The sequence below is a fragment of the Pleurodeles waltl genome, chromosome 4_2 (assembly GCF_031143425.1).
Source record: "Pleurodeles waltl isolate 20211129_DDA chromosome 4_2, aPleWal1.hap1.20221129, whole genome shotgun sequence".
Lineage (NCBI taxonomy): Eukaryota > Metazoa > Chordata > Amphibia > Caudata > Salamandridae > Pleurodeles > Pleurodeles waltl.
In genome coordinates, this window is record NC_090443.1 from 551,746,087 (window position 1) to 551,770,314 (window position 24,228).

The 24,228-nt window shown below is 45.4% G+C and overlaps 1 protein-coding gene across 1 annotated transcript in view; it reads right to left on the minus strand.

Moving 5' to 3' along the window:
- Positions 1-24,228, minus strand: part of CEP350 (centrosomal protein 350) — an 821,600-nt gene that overhangs the window by 616,154 nt on the left and 181,218 nt on the right. Inside the window, exons 13-14 of the mRNA XM_069232082.1 lie at positions 16,011-16,161; positions 2,915-3,048 (exon numbers count right to left, since the gene is read on the minus strand). Coding sequence (XP_069088183.1) covers positions 2,915-3,048; positions 16,011-16,161 — 285 coding nt within the window. The remainder of the gene's footprint in view (positions 1-2,914; positions 3,049-16,010; positions 16,162-24,228) is intronic.

The following is a 24,228-nucleotide window of genomic DNA, read 5'->3' on the forward strand; positions in this document are numbered from 1 at the left end:
CTGAGCCATGTTGAGTGTGGAGTCCAAGATGAATCCCAGGTTGTGTGCGTGGGTGGTGGGTGAGGGTGCAGATCCTAGGGAGGTGGGCCACCAGGAGTCGTTCCATGCTGAGGGGTTGGTGCCAAAGATGAGGATTTCTGTCTTGTCTATGTTTAACTTGAGACGGCTTGATTCCATCCAGCTGGCGAGAAGTCATTTGTGGAGGTTGTTCTTTGCAGTTGTAGTGTCTTTCGTGAGGGAGAGGATGAGCTGAGTGTCGTCTGCGTAGGAAACTATGTTGATGTGGTGGGTTCGTGCGATGTTGGCGAGTGGGGTCATGTAAACGTAGAAGAGCGTGGGGCTGAGCGATGATCTTCGGGGGGACGCCTCAGATGATTCTTGAGGCTTCTGACAGGAACGGTGGGAGGCAGACTCTCTGGGTTCTGTCTGCGAAAAATGACGAGATCCAGTCGAGTGCCTTGTCGCTGATTCCAGCGTTGTGGAGGCGTGTGCGGAGAGTGTTATGACATACCGTGCCGAAGGCTGCGGAGAGGTCCAGGAGGATGAGTGCTACTGTTTCTCCTTCGTCAGCATGGTCCTGATGTCGTCTGTGGCAGCAATGAGTGCAGTCTCGGTGCTGTGGTTTTTGCGGAATCCAGATTGGGAGATGTTGAGTGCCTTGCTGTCTTCCAGAAACCGGGATAATTGGCTGTTCACGATTTTTTCGATGACCTTGGCTGGGAAGGGGAGGAGGGAGATCGGCCGGTAGTTCTTGGGGTCATCTGGGTCTGCCTTTGGCTTCTTCAGCAGGGTGTTGACTTCTGCGTGCTTCTATCTTTCTGGGAAGGTGGCTGACTAGAAGGAGCTGTTGATGGTGTTGCAGAGGTGGGGAGCGACGATGATGTTTGCTTTATTGAAGATATTGTGTGGGTAGGGGTCCGATGGTGATCCGGAGTGGATGGAGGCCATGGTGTTGGCGGTGTCTTCTATGTTGACGGGGGTCCAGGTGTGGAGGAGGTGGGTGTTGCTTGTTCCTGTTGAATGAAATCAGTCATGGGTATGGACTCTATAGATTTAGTTGGCACATTCTTAAAGTCATATAAAAAACATTCTCCTTGACAGAGTAGCAACTGGAAGTGCTTTGCTGCTCTCTCCACTTATAAGTGAAAAGGGCATTATCATCATTCAGTGAATCAGCAGTGTGTTGGTACACTTGTCACTAGTAGTCATCACATTCACACAGCTGAGTATATAGAAGTTCAGCTCTCCTCCCTCCATTTCTGCCTCTGTTGTTTGTGTCCTCTTGATGAATTGGTTTGACTGACGTCTAAGATGTCAGTACATGTGTGGTTGAAACAGCAGATGAGTTTCAAGGAACGCTTGAGTAGGTGAGAACCTGAGGTAGTTAATTTATAAGCTCTAGAAGAGCTCCATACAATGACTGATCTCAGTAATGCTGTTCTTCATACTACTCATCATAGTGTCTGTTTAACTGGGAGGACAATAACTCAAATGGTCTCGTTCTATTTCTACCAGGACTGCCTCTGTTGATCTTAAGTACTGTTATGTTCATTCTCATATTTACACTTCACTCAACTATGTGGGCAGAAGGCTTTTTCAAAAGGACTTTTGTCCTGTGAGTCCCCTTCTGTGTCTAAGAGCTTTGCTTGAGTTTGGAGAAACCTTACTAGGAAATCTGTCTTCAGGTAGCAGGATTGAATCCTCTCTCATTGCTGAAGTAACAGTTACTGGAGGGATAAGTATTGTTGTTGTGGACTTCAAAGGAGAATGGATTGTTGACAACTTGTGAATAGAGGACAGTTCGCTGGCAAGGATGTTGTGGACTGCAGGGCTTTTGACGGACTCACTGCCATTGATGAGGAAGATGTCAAACGGTGTCTTTCATGTTGAACAAGCATCATTGCTTCTGGGGGAGGGACGGGGGTGTCAACAAAGGAATCATCGCCGGCAACTTCAGTGTTACAAAGGAATCATTGCCAGTGACTTCAGTGTTAACTGTGGTATCCAAGGGTGTCTATGCCAAGGTTTCTATGCAAAGACCACATACATGTCTTTTTCACCTCAAGGATGTGTTTGTGGGTGGATAGGGATGCCTTCTGAGAATAGCTTGTTTTTTTTCACAAAAACACATTTTACTGAGGCCTCCGTCAGAGATTCAGCCATGTACAAAGGGAAAATGCCTTTCTGCTGGACTACATTCCAATAGCCACAATCTCCTGTGTGGAAATGCCAAAGAAGATGGTAAATCAAGGAAAAGCATGAATAAACTCTTGTTTTTAGAGCAAACTAACAAACAAACAAACTAACAAATACTTTGCAGAGCTCTGAGGAGATTGCCTTCAATGCAACACGAGTAGAAGTCTAAAATGAGGTATCCTCCAGGGAAAGTCAAGTCTGTGGAGCTTCCAACTCATTGGCTGAAGTTGTGGTGATTTTCAAACAGATGACTGTGCTACTAAAGGGAGTTACCGTTTAGCTTTTTAAATGGAGTTTTGTTCTTACTGCCATCTAAAATATATAATGGCTACCCCTAATTGACAACAGGAAATGGTTCAAACATGTTAAGCCTGCTTGATACAAAAGACCAAAACAAACCACAGCAAAAGAGATTTTAAAGAGTCCTGAAAAAGACTTGGGTCAGAGATGAGAATTCCGCAATACATATGGCATACTTTAATAATAATCACATGGATCAACTGATTTTCACCACTGCCAGGACACATTTTGTTCCATACCCCTGTGAAGAAATTAACAAAATAATTTTCCACTCTCTAGAGAAGACATGCATGCATGCAAATACAATGAAAAGGATTAAACTCAAAGGATAGTTGAATTATCTGGGCAAAGCGGGAATACTGTATGGAAACATAAAACAACCATTAAACGTACAGCAGTTCCTACACTTTCTACTTACTTTCTGCTCCAACTTTCTTCTTGGAAGAGGCGGAAAAGCGACTGGACCTTCCAGACTGAACACTAGAGGAATTCTGGGAGGGAGAAGTCTTAATTGGAAGTTCTTCCAGAACACTAGAATTGCTGCTTTCACCACTGAAAATGAGAGATTGCAAATTAAGCCTTGTTGAATCAGTACATATTTCACTGTAACAGGTTCACCAGCACGTCACAGAGGTGAAATACATGCAAGAAAGTTAAGATGAGGCAATACCGGCAAGGCAGAGAAAGCAGAGATTACGCAAGCATCAAAACAACAGGAGACCATGAAAGCAGAAAAGTAAGAAGGTACAATAGATCAAAGGAAAGTAGACCATGGGGACAGACGCAACAGAAGGGAAAAAATATGTGGACATTAAAATAAAAAACAGTCTTCATTGATCAACAGAATAAGGAAACTGGGGATGATGCGATTAATAAGCTGCAAAATTGAGGGCTAGGCAGCCTAAGCAGATTGTCACATACTTGGTCACTGTAGGAAAGGACTACTTTTTGTATGATCACTCCCACACGTTTTTGAACAGATGCTGCTGGTGTTTCAGTTCAGTAATGCAATGGCCGTTCTGTCTAGGCCCTAATTCACGTGTCCTTATCTTCAAAGAATGTGTAACACCTGAATGGCCTTTTTAAACTGCCTACACGCACTAGCGTATGGTACAATAGGTACCCAGGCCCAGTGAGTTAAATGTCACTAGATGACTACGGCACTCAATTTTGCCACCACTTTAATGACAACGTGACTTTAGGCCTGTCACTGCAGCCAAGTCAAGCAGTGTTAAATCTGCCAACTGGACATGGAAAAATAAACCCTTTTGCCAGGTCAAAACCTTCCTTTTGAATATTAATCAACCACCTCTATCGAAGACATTAGTAGCCTACCAGGCAGGGTGCTTGAAATAAAAAAGGAGGACATGTACTTTAGGTGATTAACATGTGCCGACAGGGATAACACAAAACTACTGTTTTCAGTGTACCAAAGCAGGTGGCCCCATTGGCTAACATGCAGTTTCACTAGCCACCAAACTAGGTGCTAGTTTCCATTTAGGACCACCAAAGATATCACTCCAAGTTATTATTCAATACAATAACTCCACTCATTGCCAAGATCAGATTGATTTTTGAGAGAACAATGACTTTAGAAAGTCACCACTTTGTTCAAACCACCTGTAGCCTTTCCTGTCTACCTGCAGCAGTTGTCATCGGAGACAACATGCTGCTCAACTGATAGGAAGTGTGAAGTGCTCCCAGGAACGGGGGAACTGCTTCTCCGGAAATTTGTTGAGTTGCAAAAGAGCTAAGATGGGGCAATGGGTGGGAGGAGATGTGAGCCTTCTGCAGCTGGATGACCATCAAGAGATGCGCACAAATAGCTCAGCTTCAAAAAGGATACTGCCTCAGTGAACCAAATGCACACCACACCCTAACATGTCCGATCTTTCACACAGGCACAAAGGCTGGCATCTCCTCCAAAGGGGAAAATCCCACCACAGAACCAGCTTTCCAGGAGTGGCTAATTATGCTGCATACATGCTAGGGGTGTGGCCAGGGCTCCTCACAGGGGAAGAATGCTTGAAACATCTTGGATTATGGTAGAGAAGGGTATCCTGGGATTATCTGGCAGCAAAACTCCCAGGAAGTGATGTCAAGTGGAAAGGATTGCCTTGTGGGATACTAATGCCCTATTGGCTAGTGAGTTCTTTCCTCCCACAAACATGAATATTGCATAAATGTGCCACCTGAGATTTTCAGTCCTTGGATCACTACTGGAGTGGAAACAGAAATGAAGAAAGGACTGCCCTACTGCTCTCCAGACACAGCAAAGAGAGGCTGCACCAAAGACTGGACTGCAGCAACCAGGTGACCCGCAAAGAGGATTGTGGCTGCTGTGGATCGGGTGCTCATTCGTGGAAAAGAGATCCACTTGCACCAAGACTGAAGAAGTGACTCCTAGGGATAGCTGGCTCAGGACTACCAAAATCTAAGGAAATCTGCATTCCACAAGGGCCCAGCTACACAAGATATACGCTAAAGTGCTTGCTGGGTGACAAGATCCTGACCTTTCTGAGGTGTCGCCAAGTTTGAGGGAACTGCAGCCAAAGTTTAAGGGGACCCTGGTCCCCAGAAAGGAAAGATTTGCTTACTTGTAAGCAACCGCTGTGACTGCTATAACCAGGAGACCAGATGACCAGCTGTGACTGGATCTGCCATGGTCCTCACTGCTGCATCATGGGAGATAAAGTCCTGAGGCTGGAGATAACCCTTGATCCATGTGGATACCAGAGTGGCCCAAGGAACACTCACCAAGTCTCTTCAACAATTCGAGCATCTCCAGCATCAGGATCACTTCTTTGCTGGACCAAAGAAAAGTAGAAAAGTGCACTGAGGACCATAAACCTACTGGACCCGACAGGTAACTGACTACCCACACCTAAGTGATTCCTGTGACTGCCCCCCAACCTGATGTGGTCCATCCAAGAGAAGATTGGCAGTGATTCTGGTGCACTAGCTTCAAACCCGGTAAGCCAATTACAACCATTTACTAAACTTAAAAGAATTTACAACCTTTTGTTTTGCGACTCGCAATTTGTGATCCGTTTGGGAATCCCAAATTGCGAGTTGCCAAAAAAAAAAAAAAGGTACAACAGTATTAAGTACACTGTTTGCAGTTCCCTATGAGGTCGCAAATGACCTACCTCATCAATATTCTTGAGGTAGGTTGCAATGTGCTACCCCATTGGAAATGGCCGCACTAACAGGGATGGTGGCCTCCTGGGGACAGCAGACCATCATGTCTGTGACTGCTTTTTAAATAACTTATTTTTTTAAATGTATTTATTTTTTAAATGCAGCCAGTTTTCCTTAAAGGAAAATGGGTTGCATTTCAAACAAAAAAATGAAAAGGCTCTTTTCATTTTTTCAGAGTAGGTAGTGGTCCGTGGCACGGTGCCAGAACTGCCCAGGATTGAACTAGGAGTTTTATTAAAGAAACCTACCTAGATCTGATCAAGATTGTGACATTACACGGTGAAGTCTCACAGCCACACAACAATCCACTTTCCTACAGTCATGTACATAGAAAGCTGTTAAGCAATTATCAATTCCTTGCCATTTGAGTCAAAGACTCACAGATTTAGGCTGGAAAGACAGAAAAGCAAACCCTTCAGCTTCAACACAAAGTTGTTAACTAAGGTGATCTTGAGTTAAAGAGCAGTGATTATAGTCAACTAGAGCACAGAACCAAGTGCAAATCAAGAGCAGGTGCCTCTCAATCATCAGGGCATATGCCTTGCTGCTCTAACAATGGGGAGCCAAAGTAGCTCTGACAACACCTTAGTCATGCACCAGCAGCTCCCTCAGCTGCTCAGTTATACAAACCCCATAAAACCTCTGGCATCTCGTCTTTAATTACCCAAAATTAGTTCTAGCCTCCATATCCTAAACATGCTAATTTCAGACTTTTCTTTATATCCATGAAATAAAAAAATAAAAAAAAATAAAAAATATATATATATATATATATACACACACAGTACATGAGGCAACACTGCAGCATAAAGACTTAGTAATATGCTGTAATGAAGACAAATTGAAAACTCAAACTCCTATGTGGAAGAGAAAAACATGAATGAAAAAACAGTAGTTTACTCTAAATAAACAAAAGGGTGAAAAAGATGCCCTGCTCCATTAACAAACCAGCTGATTCATCTCCCAGCATGCTTTGTACTAGCATTTGCCTCATATCTAGTTCTTTCTGAAGAGGATATGCAGAGATTTCAATTTAACAGAATCATGATTGGCTGTCATGGTTCTGGACCAGCAACAGGCACTGCTAGAAGTTTAAAGCAAGTGTCCAACTATCCTTTAGTCAGACTCAATTTTAACATTGCCACAAAGCTAATTCCACTTCAAGATAGCCATCAAAACTATCCTAGTATGCCTCCTTCTGCGACCAACCCCATCCCGTCAGCTGGTACCTAATCAGAGACCAGCAACACCCTAATCTACCTGTACATAAAGAGTCTCTAATTGGTGCACCAGTGGGTGAGAACTCCCCCAGCTTGCTCCTGATGCTGTATTCTCCCTCCCTGCTCTAGTCTTAGCCTTGCTCCAGCTCATCTCTAAGCTTAGTCTTACTCTAGTTCTGGTCCAGTCGTGGTTAAACTCCAGCTCTGCTCTGGGCATGCCAGGTGTAGCTCGGCTCCAGACCTCGTGTGTCGGAACAGTACGGTCTTTTTGTCATGGCTACCCCCACTTTTCGCCTGCTGTCAGTGAGTTTTGACTGTTTTCACTGGGATCCAGCTAACCAGGACCCCAGTGATTGTGCTCTCTCCCCCTAAATGTGGTTGCTTAGGACTTGCACATACTGGTGCCCCCATATGAGTCCCTAGTATACATTGGGGCACCGGGGGTTCCCCATGGGCTGCAGCATGTATTTTGCCACCCATGGGAGCCCATGCAAATGTGTCTGCCTGCCATTGCAGCGTTTGTGAAAAGGTGCAAGCACCCTTTCACAACAAGCCTCTGCAACAGATCACTATAAGTCACCCCTATCGTAGGCCCTCCTAGAGGGCAGGGTGCAGGTACCTGTGTGTGAGGGCACCCCTGAATGAGCAGAGGGGCCCCTACGAACTCCAGCCCCATTCCAATTGACTTTGTAAGTGTGGGGAAGCCATTTTACCTGTGTACTGGACACAGGTCACTCACAACCTGTGGCCAGCTACATAACGGTAACTCCAAACCTGGGCATGTTTGGTATCAAACATGTCAGAATCATACCCCAATACTGTGGCCAGTATTGGTTGTATAATTCCATGCACTCTGGGGGATCCGTAGAGGACCCCCAGCATTGCTCCTACCAGTCTTCTGGGGTTTTCCAGGCAGCCTGCGCTGCTTGCATAAACCAGTCTGCACCGGTTCAGGAACCTTCAGTCCCAGCTCTGGTGCAAAACTGGACAAAGGAAGGGGGAGTAGCCACTCCCCTGTCCATCACCACCCTTAGGAAGGTGCCTAGACCTCGTCCAGGTGGGCACTCTATTCTGCCATCTTGAACCCAAGGTGGGCCGAGGCCCCTGTGAGCATCTGAGTGGCCAGGTCAGGTAGGTGACATCACAGCCCCCTCCTGATAGGTGGTCACCCTGCTAGGAGACCAACCCCCCTTCCCGGGATATTTAGGGTCTCCGACTTGGGTGGGTCCTCAGATTGAACGTACAAGATTCCAGCAGGACTCCTCTGCATCAATTACTTCATCTTCTGGCCAGTGGAATTGCCACTGGGCCCTCCAGAAACCGACAACCTGCAACTCCAGCGACCACTTCAGTCTACAACATTGTTCCCTGGCTCCTTCCAGCAACTGCAACAATTCCCCAGCTGTGCATTCTCTTAGGTTGATGAGTCTACAGCCTGCACAAGAAGAAAGAAGGAATTTCCCTTGGAATGAAGGATTCACTCCCCTGCATCCGCAGGCAGCAACTGCAACGACAACCAGCTGGGTGAATCTTCTCTCCTACGGACCTGCATGGATCCTGCATCACAGGTGGTGGTCTGGAGTGGTCCCCTTGGTCCTCTCTACCAGCTGTCCAACTTGGGAGATGGGAAGCCCTTGCCTCTCCTTGCAGGACAGTACCCCTGTGCGTGACTCTTGCAGATAACCAAAGGCTTGTTTGTTCCTCCTCCAAGGGATCTTCAGTGTAGCCCCGGCCTATAAGACTTCTTCCTGCAATGCACAGGCTCCTGCCCGCTGCTCCAGCGACGTGGGACACTCCTCACTGTGACTCTGTGCCTGCTGCCTATGGGTTGTCTGTGGGGGCTGCCTCCTCTTCTTGTGACTCTCCCAGCTGCTGAGGGTCATCCCGGACTCCCCTCCGTGGGTCTAGACCCCTGGACCTTGCGAGTCCCCTTCAGCCTTGCAAACTTTTTCAGTCTCTTGCATTTACCGAGGCTTGTCGGTGGTTTTCCAGCACCACTGACACTTGCATCACTTCTGGGACTTCTCTTCATCTCCTGTACTGCACTTCTGACCTTTTGTGTCCACCGTCGACCTGGTCCTGCATCCACAGAAGGGTGGTTAGTGGCTCCTGCCACAACCGGACCCTCCATCACGAACTGGACTTGGTCCCCTTCCTTTGCAGGTCCTCCTCTGTCAGGATCCACTTTTGGGTTCTTCCAGTCTGAGTTGGGTCTTGCATAATCCTTCCCCAAAGTCGTCCTGTTGGTTTTGGGGAAAACCAGGTACTTACCTCCACTCTCCTGATCACCTCATGGGGTACCTAGTTCCTTCAGCTCCCTTCTACTGATTCCACTTTCTTGGGTGTGGGACTGCCTTTCACATTCCACTTTTTTAGTATACGGTTTGGCCCTCCCCTAGGGCCCTCACTTTTTGCTGTTGCTTTTACCAATGCTTATTGCTTTCTATGCTATTTACGGATTGCTAATGTGTATATAATAGTGTGTTTACTTATCTCTAGATGGGAGACTGCCTGTTCAGTATTCATGTATTTGTGTTACTATATTAAAGTACCTTTATTTTTGTAACACTGTGTGGTTTTTTCATGTGAGTAAGTGCTCTGTGACTATAAGTAGTATGCATAAGCTTTGCATGTCTCCTAGATAAGCCTTGGCTGCTCATCCACAGATACCTCTAGAGAACCTCGCTTCCTAGACACTGACTACACCTCTTTAATAGGGGATACCTTGACCTGATATAGGGCGATAACACAATAGTTGCTCACTACACACCAGGTCAGCTTCCTACAGTGGCTTAATGCAAATTTGATAATGTTATTTTTTTTGGGATGGGGAGGGACTCTTTACAAGCCAATCGTCTAATTAGGGGTAAAGGAATATTTTCTTTCTCCTTAAGGATGCTGCGACCATGGCCACACATTTTGAGAATGTTCAAGGAGCCAACTTCATGCTGAAGGGTAGTACTCTGTATTGATAGTGTTGTGATCCCACTTTGAAGCGTAGACCCTTCTGGTGTTTTGTGGTGATTGGGATGTGGATGTACACATCCTGCAGATCAATAAAGTAAATCCAGTCCCATGATGTAGTTGTGGGTAGATCTGGTGAAGAGCCAGCATTCTATATTTCTCTTTGCACATTAATTTGCTAAGTACTCTCAGATCCAGGATGGGTCTGAACTCTTGCTTCGGACCTTTTTTTCCTTACCAGGAAATAGCGAGAGTAGATTCTCAATCCCCTTTGATGACTTAGAACCTCCTCTGTGGCCTCTTTTTGTAGTAGGATGTTGACCTTATTTTGTAAAAGATCTTGTTGATAGCATGGTGTTTTTGCCAGTGGAACAGCAGTGGGAGGGGATTTGAAACTTAGTAAGTAACCATTCTGAACACTTTTTAAAGACCCATTTGTCTCTTTTAATTGAATGCCACTCTTACAGGTGCTTGGTAATACTTCCTCCCACCGGAGCGGGTAATGGAGGAGGAAATGAGGACTCATTGCTTGGTACGCAGTTTGCTAGAAGATGCAGGTGGTTGTTGAGATCATTTGCCGCTGACTGGTCTTCGAGGATAATAGTGTGACTAAACTTGTTGGTGGCGTTGAGCCCAGTGAGGGGTTTGAACCCTCTTCTGATACAAATGCCTGCCATAAGGTCGGCATCTCCTTTGGAACTCTTCTGTTCTCCAGGCCTACAGCCTTGAGAGTGTCCAGTTCAGATTTGATCCTAGATATTTCCTCATCTGTATGAATACCAAATAGTGAATTTCCTGTATAGAGTAGAGTCATAATTCTGTACTGGGCCTTTGGTTTTAGGCCTGTGAGACAAGGCCAGGAAGATCTTCTCATGCAGATGCAACGTGAGTATCCATTCACAGAATCCACATCTGAGCCTATTATTTGGCTGGATACCAATCCACCTTCATTCACAATTTCCTGAAAATCTTACCGGTCTTCCTTGGGCAGTTTTGTTTGTGAATCTACTGAGAGAGTCCCACAATGACCAATCAGATCTACCCAGTAAAGCAGAAGCTGTCACCAATTCAATGAAAGAAGCAGATGTTCCAAACATTTTCTTTTCCATGGAATCGATTTGCTTGCTGTCTTTATCAGAAGGGATTGATAAGGAAGAGGCCACAGAATGCATCTTGCTTGTAGCAGCTATTATGACTGAATCTGGCAGAGGACCATTCCTCAGGAACAAAGAGTCCTTGTCTGGAGCTTTATGATTTTTTTAAGGTCGAGTCTGCATCGCATGCGCTCGCGAGACGCTTTAGGTATTAGAAAAGGGCTCGGAGCTCTGTCGACGTCACGTCAGTGTTTTTCATTGGTTCGTGGACTTGCCTATTAAAATCTGCTTGCTTTCATTAGTCGAAGGTATGCATACGTCATGCCTTGTCCTGTGGCTAGCCCTCCTCGAGCGCATCGACCAAGTACAGAAAACATGCGAGGCTCCCTGTTTTCTGTCCGGCTCGTGGACTACTTTTTCTCTTTTTTCCTAGCACGATTTCGCTTGGAAGAAGTCAAGCGCTTTACACAGTTAATTGCACTTTTTCGGGTTACGTACATCAATGCACTTTTGCCAATAGATGAAAAGTCGGGTTAGGAGTTTACAACGATATCAGCTCTAACACGAGCAAACGAGAGACCCATTGCATTGCAAATGCTTGTTAGAATTTGTGATGGAGCTGCTCTTAAGAGACATCGGAGTCCAGGAAAAGTTGCACTGCTGGCTCCAAAAGTCCTAGAATCAGAGGCAATAGTGGTCTTGACACAGCTCTATGGCAGACTTTGGAAGATGATGAGGTTGTAGGAGTAGAGATATCAATATTCAGTTTTGATATTAGTCTTATCAACAGGTCATTCAATGTTGTAAATTAATCTGTTTGGGACACTCTTGCTGGTGGTGTGTCCGTGAGTGTAGAAGAGTAATCTCTCACTGAAAAGCGAGAAGTGGTGGACCAGGAGAGTGATCTCAGTCTCCTATGCCATGACCTGGAACTGTGAGATGTATGATATATTGAAGTGGATCTGGCTCTTGCAGACTGACCTTGATCTATGACTTGGAGGACTCCAAGATTTTCAAAGGGACCTTGGCACAGCAGTAGTTTACTCCGGAAGTGCTGATGGAGTATCTGTAGAGAACCTTGGAGAAGCTGTCCCTTTAGGTGATGATGTATGAGCAGTAACCCTTGATGGAGAATATGTCTGCGAGTAATCTGAATCTGAAGGATGAGGTACATGTCTCTTTTGTCGGCTTTCCAGCCAACATGGGGAGATATTCAGTGGTGTCTCAGAAGGTGGCCTGGTTGAAGAACGAAGCCTTGGTTCCACTGGACTAGCTGGTAAAGGCTGTACCTCTGACAAAGTCGAGCGACCTCTTGACGTCGATGGCACTCGAGACGTTGATTGTGCTCTTTTCGACGTTGACTCAAGGTCTTCTAACTGTTTTGAAGATGACCCTTGTGTTCGATGTTGATGAATGCTGTGGATTCGGACGACGATACATGCTACAACATCAACAGATGCTGCCTGCCAATCGATGAAACTCTTGATGGAGAGGTAGGTTTCAACATCGATGGGCAATGGTCTCTTCCAGGGAGTCTGAGAGTGAAGTGTGCCTCGATGTTGAATATGTTGCGACGCCACTCTCAACATCGACTGTGAACACACAGGTATTTTCTCTGTTTTTTACATTCTACCTCTCAACGTCAACCGGGAATGGTGCCTTTCACTAGATCTCCCTCTGTACTCTTATTTTCTCTCTTTCCTTCAGGGTCTGACTGGACAGATTCCATCAATGAGGACAGGAGTCTTGGCAATGGGACTCTGGAAGACACACAATACAGACTGAGAGAGGATCAGTCTGAGCCACTTTCTTTCCACAAGAAGGGCACTTTACAAAGAGTGAAGGCATAGTTGATAGAAAAAATATTTTTTTTTCTGTCAGAAAACCAGCAATCTGTAGTCTAGGTACTGAGATCTTTCAAAAGAAGATGGTAGATGAAGATTTTCTGAAAATAAAAACAGAGCAGAGTAGGAAGTGGAAAAAAGCAATGACCTACCTGTCACATGTGAGGCATGATGGAATACATGGGGTCCTATGAGGTCTTAAAGGCACAGTGTCAGCTTTTTGGGTTGTTTTGAATGGCGGCCTAATGGCTAAAAATGTCATATTCCTTTTCATTTTCCTTTTAAATAAAGGTTGCAAGACAGTTCTATGCTCCTTTTATGTTTACAACAGAATTCATCTAGTAATTGCTTTAAAATGAAAATTCAATGTAATTTGGACATTCACCAGTAGGTAGGTATAGGTGGGACCTACTTTCCATAGGAAAAGTGGTTTTTGACTTAGCCATTTGATGAATCTTCATGAAGTTTTTCCAAAATGAGTGTCAAGGTGGGTCTTGTTGTGAATGGACATTTTTGGGGTGATCCATCAAGCGGGGGCTCAGAAAAATAGGGATGGGTTTAAATTAGTTTTTTTCCTGTTAATTCCCCACTGAGATGTTAGTCACAACTACAGCCCAAACTGATTGATGTGACTACACCAAATTTGCCAGAAAGGTAGCTCTGGGTCCAGAAAGTACGCTTTTTGTTATTTGGTGTAAATCCGTTCAGTAGTTTTAGAGAAATTAAAGGAAATACAAATTTGTATATCTAGGGTTATGACAAATTCACAAATACTCTATCTCGTGCAGAGATCTGACTGGCTGCCAACACTTCAACCAGGAAGGGTTGGCAGCCACTTTGGGACTCACAAAAAAAAATACAAAAAATAAAAAAAAATAAAAAAAAAGAAGAAAAGGGGGGCAGGGTACGAATACCCTAACCTCCTAGCCTTAGTTTGGGGGTCCCCCTGAGAATCCCCCAGGACAAAAAAAGCATTTTTTTTAAATTCAAAGCAAAATTAGCGGAAATCCACAAATCTCGATGTGGGAAAAAAAACGCTTTCCCAGGCCAGCCTGTGCAAAAGAGCGCATGGGAGCCGTGCGGCCACCCTCCTTGAGCCATTAATGGGCCAGGAGACCACCCCCCCGAGGGCTGGCTCCTGCTATCCCCAGAGGTGCCCTCCCTCAGGAGATTGCTTTTGTTTGGCGGGAGCTTTCACAGCTCCCGCCAAGCAAGTGCCAACAGCTAACACTCCACTTCCAGCAAGCAGGAGCTGTCAAAACGCTCTCTCTTGCTGGAAGTAGAGTTTTGATCTCTTCCCTGCCCACAAACATGTGGGCAGAACGAAAGATAAAAAGATTGCTCCCACATGCAGGGAGCATAATTTCCAGCAGCTCCTTGCATGCAGGAGCAATGTTGACTCCCGCAGGAGGCAGGAAACCAGCAGGGAACGTGGGGGCCTTCAGCTTACTGAAAGGAGCCCCTGAGCATGTTTACAGCCGGAGGCACCTTCTTGATGCAAGGAATATGATCACATCTCCACCAAAGAATCACTTTATGAGCGATGTGGGGTTGAGTGGATATACAGGATAGGCCGTGTGGCCAACACTTGCTGCGCACGAGATGGGGTGGTTATAGGGGGTCGCCACAGTGCAGGCCCTTCGGCCAAAGTCAGTGCTGGGGGTGTTTGTATTAACGTAAAGTAATTAAACCTGCAGTACATTTAAAAAAAAAAAGAAATTCACTGGACAAAAAAAGGTTACAGAGACATTGCAGTTAGGAAATAGATATTTAAAAAAAAAAAAAAATTCACTTAAAAAAACAAAGGTTACAGGTACGTTATAGTTAGGTTCCGAGTTTACTTGCAAAAACCTTAGATATTCAGCAGTTATAGTTATGGTTATCTCCAGTAACTATAACTCGTGCCCTCACCATGCACCAATTACCCCACATATTATATCAGTCATGACAACACTTTATGACATCACTGATAAGATCACTGCAACATTTGCAATAATGTTTGTTTCCATAGGGAATTCAGACATGGCTGCAGCCCAAACCATTGGGCAGAATTACACAAGATTTGGCAAAAAGGTAGCTTTGTTTGAGAAAGAGTGCTTCTTGTTATATAGTGTAAATGTGTTCAGTAGTTTTTGAGATATTAAATTATAAAAGGATTTTGTACATCTGGATGGTGCCTAAGCACAGATCTCATGGCAAGATCTGATTCGCTATCAGCACTTCAACCAGGAAGTGCTGGCAGCCATCTTGGAACCAATATACATGATAGCACCTCAATAAAATGCACTGTAGTGAATAGCAGGTTTTGAGGGTCACAAAAAGAAAATATAAAGGGTCATAACAGATTTTAGTTATGTGTTAGTTATGTGAGGGTAAAATGGCTTCCCCACACTCATAAATTCCGGAAGAACGGAGCTGGAGTTCGTGGGGGCACCTCTGCTCATGCAAGGGTACCCTCACACACAAGTATCTGTACCCTACCCTCTGGGCTAGGAGGGCCTACCATAGGGGTGACTTACAGTGACCTGAAGTGAAAGGGTGCATGCACCTTTTCACGGAGGCTGCAATGGCAGGCCTGTAGTCACATTTTGCATGGGTGACTTTATACATGCTGCAGCCCATGGTGCCCCAATGCCCTGGGTACCAGGATACCATATACTAGGGACTTATAAGTGGGCACCAGTATGCCAAATGTGGGGTGTGTGTCATCCACACAACCACGTTTAAAGGGAGAGAGCACAGTCACTGGGGTCCTGGTTAGCAGGATCCCAGTGCACACAGTCAAAACATGCTTACAACAGGCAAAAAGTTGGAGTAACCATGCCAAAAAGAGGGTACTTTCCTACAGCCTGGACCCAGTATAAGGTGTAACACATTAGGTGTCCACCACACATTGGACCAGCCTCCTACAAATGGCTTTTCAAAATGAAACATTTTTGCAACATGTGCTCCAGATCAAGAGCGGGGGCAGGACAATTTAATGTGTATGCCAACAGTGAAGATACTCTGCAAGGGAACATTTATGAACTTGTGGATCATCATTGGTAGGCCACAGTTCAGTTTTTGTCCCTTTTCCCAAAGTTCCTTCTTTTCCAAGTCAAAACTGCCTGTTTTTACATCAAATCCAACAGTCATCACCTTCTCAGAACTGAAAATTAGAGGCATGCTTTTCACACTACAATCTACAGTACCTGGGCCCTGCAGTGAATTGCCTGTGGGTCACACTTCCACTCTCTTGTGAAGAGGCAAAGTCATCATCGTAAGATACACTATCCTGAAGGCTTGTAGAAGGAAGCAAAGGCTGGAGCACTGGAGAACTTGCCTCTGATTGGGCTTCCAATCCTGCAAAAAATAGATCAGAGGTCAGGCACACATTTGACACGAAGGCTGGCCTAACAGGAAGCAAGAAGGTAATAAAGAGCAAAGTTGACAAGAACGACAAAAATCAGAGCTATTCTTTTAAGTTTTCCAAGAATGTTTTATTATTTTGCCACTTTAAACCCAAAATGGGTAAAGGTTGAAATGGAGTAGATAAACCATAGCCTGTACGTTGCAGACAGTATTCTTGCCATACCAAATGGTTAATGCCAAGGGCTGACTTTCGAGGTTGACCACTGATGATAATGCAATATGTAGCATTGGATTTCATACTCAAGGGATTCATAGAGATCCCAGATAATGCTAATGTGAGAGCTGCACAAACACCTATGACGAATTGAAACGAGAAGAAAGAAGTTATTTACTTGTAAATGAAGCTCTCCAGAATTGGTGTCCTTGATAGATTCATATGCTTGAATCATCCCTGTTGTCAAGCAGGGAGTCCAACTGTAACTTTTAAAACAGTAGTTCAATGCTAATGCAAAGCAATGGCTAAAATACATACTGTTTAGAAGCCTAGTCACGTCATTTAATAACAAGTGTAGGAAGCTAGCTCTTTATGGAGTGGGCCAAAACAAGGTACTCGTTGTAAAGAGTCCAAGCAAACCCCAGAGGAATTACAGAGGCCCAAATGACACCCCAAATGCTCTCTTTTGTGGTAGTGTGGGCGAGCAGTTAGGCATATTAGGGGGTAAGCATGTATTGCACACCCAAACGCAGTAAAGCGAGACACCCAATAAATAAATCGGACACCCATTTATAAAACAAACACAATTTTATATGAATTTTGATACCAAGATCATCTGAATCAGGTAAAAACTTTTAGAGTTATGAATTTTTACAGTTTTCAAAAGTTGACTGCAATTTTTTGGAGCAGTAATATTATCCTATGGGAGGAAAACATATACTGTATTCGGGTACTACTTACAGTACCCATCTTCTGGGGATAATGTAAGTTTGGGGCAGCACCAACAGGTCACTTCAGGAGGCACAGGGGCATCCGGGTGCAAAGGTGCTCTAATGTTATCTTAAGGGAAAAGAAATATATACTGTATTTGGCACTCAGCAACAACTTACAGGTCTGTTATTCTGCAGCAAAGTATGGGGCAAAGTCCACAGCTGTACACAGGGTCACTTGGGGAGGCACTGAGGCGTCCGGGTGCAGAGGTAGTTTTCAGCCTAGGGTGCCCTAATTTGATCCTATGGGAAAGAAACAGGCAGTGCATACAGGTACGTAGCAAAAATGTACAGGACTGTTCTTCTGGAATTGAGGTGAGTATGTAGCAAGGCTCAAAGTCATATCAACTGTTCACTTCAGGGGGCTCCGGGCATCCGGGTGCAGAGATGTGTGTCGGGTATCCAATTCAATCCAATAGAGATTGGTCCAGTCAGAAAGAGGCTGCAAGCTGGGGCCGGGTGCCCAGTCCAGGGGAAGCCACAGGGGACTCAATCCTTGAGATCCTCAGGCACGTAGGGACATCACTGGCCCACTTCTCCTCAGACAGAGGTGTCTTTTGGCTTCTGGTTCCAGTGGAGAAGATATTGACGGTTGGAGGAGGCCTGCGGAAAGAGGTGGTGTCCGTAAGTCCACTGTTGGCAACTCCAAGGTGGGCTTTGGCTCTGTAGGGTCTGGGGCTAAGCTGTTGGTCCACTTCAACTCTGGCTAGGCCACACAGATGCAGTGGCGCTTTCCAGTGCTGGGTTTTGGTGGTCCGGAGTCATTGTGAGTTTTCTTTGGTGTCTGCGGGGTCCAGGAAAGCAGCTAAATTACTCCACAGAGAGATCCTGGTTACCTCTCGAAGTGCTGGCAGTCCTTCCCAGACTTTTGGAGGCAGAAAAGCTGTAGGACGAGTTGTCTTTGGCACAATTGTTGAGGACAGCAGGCAGGATGGCGAGGTTGGGCCAAATCAGTTGCTGCTCCTCAGTTCTTGCTTTTCAGGTCCCTTCTTCTTCTGTAATCTAGCTAATCTGAGGTCCTGGTATTGGGGGGTCCCATAAATACTCAATTTACAGGTGTTAAGGGGAGTGAAGGGTAGTAGCCAATGGGCTACTTACCCCCGATGTCCCTACACCCCCTAGATGACCACTTTCTTTGGGGGGTGGGCCTCACCCTGTCCCAGAATTCCTAATCCCACCACACAAAAGATGGTGGAATTCCTAAGGCTTGGTTCATTACAGGCTGATCATGTGTCCAGCCTGCAAATGCAACATACCTTCTGCACAGCTAATTTTCCCACCATTCCAGGTGTCAAATGGGCCCTTGTTGGGGTGGGGGCATCTCCTTTCTGAGGGAAGCCATTTGTGCATACCAAGGGCATTGGCCTTTAAGAAGCTCCAATTCCTTGGAATACAGATATGCATGTCATCCTGCTGGGAGGGGTGTGTTAACACCACTGCCAGAACAGGTTTTGTTCTGGACCGCCCTAGAGCAAAGCCTCTTACTCCTGGGGGGTCAGAAACTAGTTTGTTGGGGCAGACTAGAATCAGTGATGGTTTATTAATACAAGATGTTTGATACCAAACATCCCTATTTTCAGTGAAGATATCATGTAGTTGGGGAACCCTTATTGAGCAGTGTCCAGCACATGTATTAAAAAATGGCTTCCCTGTTCATTTACTATGTCTAAGAATCGACAAAGGCATAGTCCGTACCTATAATATAATGCACCCTGTTTAGGGCTGTAAGACCTGCTGTAGGGGTGCCTAATAAGCATTACAGGCAGTGTGTAGGAAAGTAGCCTCTTTCTTGGCATGGCTACCCCCATTTTCTGCCTGTTGTCAGTGTGTTTGACTGTGTTCACTGGGATCCTGCTAACCAGGACCCCAGTGATTATGCTCTCTCCCTTCTAATTCAGTAATGTAGTTACTTTCACCCCACATTTGGCATACTGGTGCCCCTATTTAAGTCCCTAGTATACCCAGGGCATTGGGGTGCCATGGGATCCCCATGTGCTGCAGCATGTATTGTGCCACCCATGGGGAGTCCATGCAAAGTGTTCTGAAGGCCTGTCATTGCAGCATGCGTGAAAGGCTGCATGCACCCTTTTTCACTACAGGTGACTGCACACCTATGGCAGGTCCTCCTAGCCCAAAGGGCAGGGTGCAAGTACCTGTGTGTGAGGGCCCCCCTGCACTAGCAGAGGTGCCCCCACAAACTCCAGTATCATTTTCATGGACTTCATGAGTGTGGGGATGCCATTTTATGCATGTACTTGACATAGGTCACTACTTATGTCCAGTACATAATGGTAACTCTGAAACCAGGCATGTTTGGTATCAAACATGTCAGCATCAGACGCCAATACTGTTGCCAGTATGGGAAGTATGATTCCATGCACTATGGGGGCTCTTAGCAGCCTTCTGGGGTTTTCCGGGCAGCCCAAGGTGCTGCTACCCCTCAGACAGGTTTCTGCCCTCCTGCTGCTTGAACAGCTCAAGCCTAGGAAGGTAGAACAAAGGATTTCCTTTGGGAGAAGGAGAGGGGAGTAACACCGTCTCCCTTTAGAAACAGGTGTTACATGGCTCAGGGGTAGCCTCCCCTAGCCACTGGTATGCTTTGAAGGGCACATGTGGTGCCCTCTGTGCATAAACCAGTCTACACCGGTTCAGAGACCTCCAGTACCTGCTCTGGTATGAAATTGGACAATTGAAAGGGGATTGACCCCTTCCCTGTCCATCACCACCGCAGGGGTGATGCCCAGAGCTCCTCCAGAGAGTCCCTGGGTTCTACCATCTTGAATCCAAGGTTGTCAGGGACCTCTGGGAGCATCTGAGTGGTCTGCCAGGCAGGTGACATCAGAGCCCCCTCATGATTGGTGCTCATCTGGCTTGGCGACCAATCCCGGTTTCAGGGTTATTTAGGGTCTCTCTCTTAGGTGAGTTCTCAGATTCGGCTTGCAACATTCCAGCAGGACTCCTCTGCAACCTCTACTTCGATTTCTAGCCAATGGAACCGGTGACTGGACCCCTCCAGGAACCGACAATGTGCATCTACGACGCAGACTTTGCTTGCACCACTATTTCCACGGCTCCTTCAAGGGTCTGCAATATTCCCCAGGCTGTGCATCCTCTGAGGGTGGCAGGTCTTCAGTCTGCATGAGAAGGAAGAAGGAATCTCCCTTGGAGTGAAGGAGTCACTCCCATGCAACTTCAGGCACCAACTGCAACGATCTCATGATGCAACGATCCTGCATCATGGGTGGTGGTCCGGAGTAGTCCCCTTGGTCCTCTCTGCCAGCGGTCCAGCTTTGGTGGAGGTAAGCCCTTTCCTTCCCACGCATGACAGTACCCTGTGTACCATGGCTCTTGCAGCTGCCAAGGCTTGTTTGAATCTCCTCCAAAGGATCTTCAGGCTTCATGTAGCCCCAGTTCTCCTTCCTGCGATGCACAGCCCTCTGCGTGCTTCTCCTTTCTCCAGTAGTGCGGCGTGGGCTTCTCTGTGACTCCTGGTTCCTCATCCAGTGGGTCACCTGTGGGGTCTGCCTCTTCTTCTTTGGCTTTGCTGAGGGTCCCCCTAGGACTCTACCTGTGGGTTGATTCCTCCTGGACCCCGGCAGCTCCACTTTTGCTTCATCGCGACTTCTGCCTTTGCCATGGCTTGTTGGTGGCTTTTCCACGCCACTGACTGACTGCAACCATCCACCCGGAGTGGGACGTCGACTGCATCCTCCAGGAACTCTTCACCCACTTCAGGGCTAAATTCCGGACCGTCTTCGTCCTACCATCGACCAACTCCTGCATCCACACAGCTGGATGGGTAGTAGCTCCCATTACTCCTTGACTCTTCTGTGACTTTAGGACTTGGTCCCCTACTTTCACAGGTCTTCCTCTTCAGGAAGACACCGCTGGTTTCTTGCAGTCTTGCCTGGGTGGTGCATTTTCTTCCTTTTGGGGAAAATCTAGTAATTTACTCCATTTCTCCTGGTCACTAGGGAGCACTGTGGTACTTACCTTTGGGGTTCCTAATACCCCAACTCCCCTCTACACATTACACTTACCTAGGTGTGGGTCCTGTGTTCGCATTTCATTTTTTTTTAGTGTATGGTTTGGGCTCTGCCTAGGGTCACTATTGTCTACTTGCATTTGCATTGTTTTCTATCAATTTCTAGGCTATTTCTGATAACTAGTGTACTTATTTATTGTGTTTTCTTACCTCATATTGGAGGGTGCTTATTTTGTGTTTTGGTACTGTGTTACTGTAATAAAGACCCTTTATTTTCTTAACACTGAGTGTTTTCTTTCATGTTGATAAGTGTTGTGTGACTACAGTGGTATTGCATGAGCTTTGCGTGTCTCCTAGATAAACCTTGGCTGCTCATTCACTGCTACCTCTAGAAAGCCTGGCTTCCAGACACTGCCTACACTACACTAATAGGGGATACCTGGACCCGGTATAAGGTGTAAGTACCTCAGGTACCCACCACACACCAGGACAGCTTCCTACACAGTATTAGGGGACATGGCACACAAATGTGTGCCATGTTGCGTTTTCACTTTTTGGAGCACCCTGTCTCGCAGCCTGCAGTGGTAGTCTGTATGAGTTTGGTGATCGGTCCCTTAGAGAGGCACAAGCTGTGCTGCAGCTCTTGGGGAATCCTCTTTAGTACCCCTTCCCTGTGTACGAGAGGCACCATTTACCAGGGACTTAGAGGTGCTAAAGAGTCTGGCTACTTGGGGATCAAGTGACCAGGTGTTTTGTTTTGGGGAAGGAACTCTGGCACTGGGGACCCGGTTAGCAGGAACCCAGTGCACAGCAGTAAAAGTTGCATCAAAAACCAGGCAAAAAGTGGGGTACTGCTGCAACCAGAACCCAGTTTCCTACACCAAATTCGTAAACATCAGAGACAATCAGCCTGAAGACCAATGCTTGAAAGGCCACCATCCTTCAGATTTCATATAGTCACTAGTGTGACTCGCTATCAGAGTAAGTTGACTCTCTGAAGGAAAGTAACTTTTTTCTCCTCCAGAATTGGATCTTTCTTAGACTCACATGCTTGAATTAGAGTGGAAAGCAGTGCTATAGTAAAGTATATAGTATTGTGAATGGCAGGAATGAATTGAAAGATGGCTCACCTTATTTAAAAAGATGATGCACAAAATCCTGCCCAACCATAGGATATCTGTGCACTGAAGACTAAAGGCAATAATGCCGAATGAATGTGTGGGAGTTCTTCAACATTGCTGCACAGTATATGTCCACTAAACAACTTATAGCCTATGATGGCCCTTGGAAAGTGCCCTTGAAATCAAAGCAATCAATTACTCACTGGTTATCTGCTGCTATTATGTACCTTCACAATAAAGCAGGTCATCCTCTGCAAACAAGAAGCTCAGTGCACTCAACCAAAAGTGTGTTGAATTAAACAACTTTCTTTTGCTTTGTTTTTTTTTTGCTCACAGAGACAAGGGTAGGCTACTAAGGTGAAAGCCTTTGGGCCTTTTTTCATTGTAGTTGCTTCTATATTGCTATTTTAATTTACCGGGGGCTCCTATCTCGACGACGGGGAATGATTCAAGCATGTGAATCTATGAAAGTTCCAATACTGGAGTAACTGGTTCTCCTTGTTTATTGAGAGATATGGTTGCTTCTGTGATCATAAACCACTCACTACTAAATCTTGTAGGTGTGCTCTCCAACCAGCTAGTGATGCATCTTTTGTCATGACTAAGTTGGAATACTTTTGAAAGGAAATGAGATGTTCTTGTGTTGACACTGTTGGAGTCAGCTTGATAAGATTTTTGAACAAAACCTGGCTCTGCAACCGCTGCCTGTCCAACTGTCCCTGGTATGAACACACATGCAGGCAGCAGTTTGGGATTAAATGAATGGAAGATGACATCATACCTAAAGGAAACTTCTATGTTCAGACTGATTTTGGCTTTCATAAACAATCGCAGTGTGAGCTTCATTATCAGAGCTACTTTCTCTTTTGATTAAAAGTTTTATATGTCTCTATTTTATATGTCTCTATATCCAAATTCCCTCTTAAAAATGTATTTCTTCCACAGGGTACTAATACTTATTGCTCTTATCGTTCTTTAAAGAGGTGTAAATTACACATTACTGATTTCCTTGTTGTCTTTTCAGATCTTCCCTTGACTACCCAATCAGCAAGGTAGGGAAATATCTGATCACCTGCTTCCTTAAAAACAGGAGCCATACACTTTGAAAACATTATTCGTGCTGATCTGAGACCCAACATGAGCACCTTTTATTGATATTGCCGGCCTCTCACTTTCCACTTCAAACTTGAGCGATCTTCTGTGTCTAGGCATGATAGGGATATGGAAGTATGCATCCTGTAGGTCGGAGGTGAGTAGATAGTCATCCTCTTGTAGCAACTGGAAGAGGTCCTGTAGTTTAATTGTGTATTTTTATTCTTTTCTAGAAATGTGTTCTATCAACGGCGGCCTCAGATTGGTCTCCATTCTCCAGTCTTTATTTTTATTGAAAGAAACGAGAAAAGAAGCCCATATTCCACTGCTATTTGGGACTGGTTCTATGGCTCTTTTTTAATTGTAGATCTTTCCACCCACTTGCAATATCTGCAGATGCGGTTTTCTGGTTGATAATGAAAGGTGCATGCCTAGGTTTGCATGAATTTCAAAGAATGTTGGAGTTTCTTTTTCAGAAATTTATTGAGAATATGTATTTTGTAGCTATCATCCAGCTTCTGATACTTTACACTAAGTTGAGTAGGGCTATAAGTTGACCTAAACATATCCTTCTCGTAAGATTCTCCTGATTCTAAAAGACACCTTGTCATGTTAGGTGGCACTGCATTGGGAGATATTTCCTCTAGAATGCCATTAGAAGAATGTGCTGAAAGTAAAGAAGACACTGCACCGTATCATAAATAGGCAAAGATTTCACTTTCTTTTGCTTTTTAGGGGATAGTAGCTTTTTTGTTGTTGTCGGTTGCTTAATATACAGAGGTGTCATCAACAAAGGCAGTATAGTCAATGATGGGGTCATTGATGGAAAAGTCATCAACAATGTAATCTTTGATGGTGTTCTTGATGACAATTTTG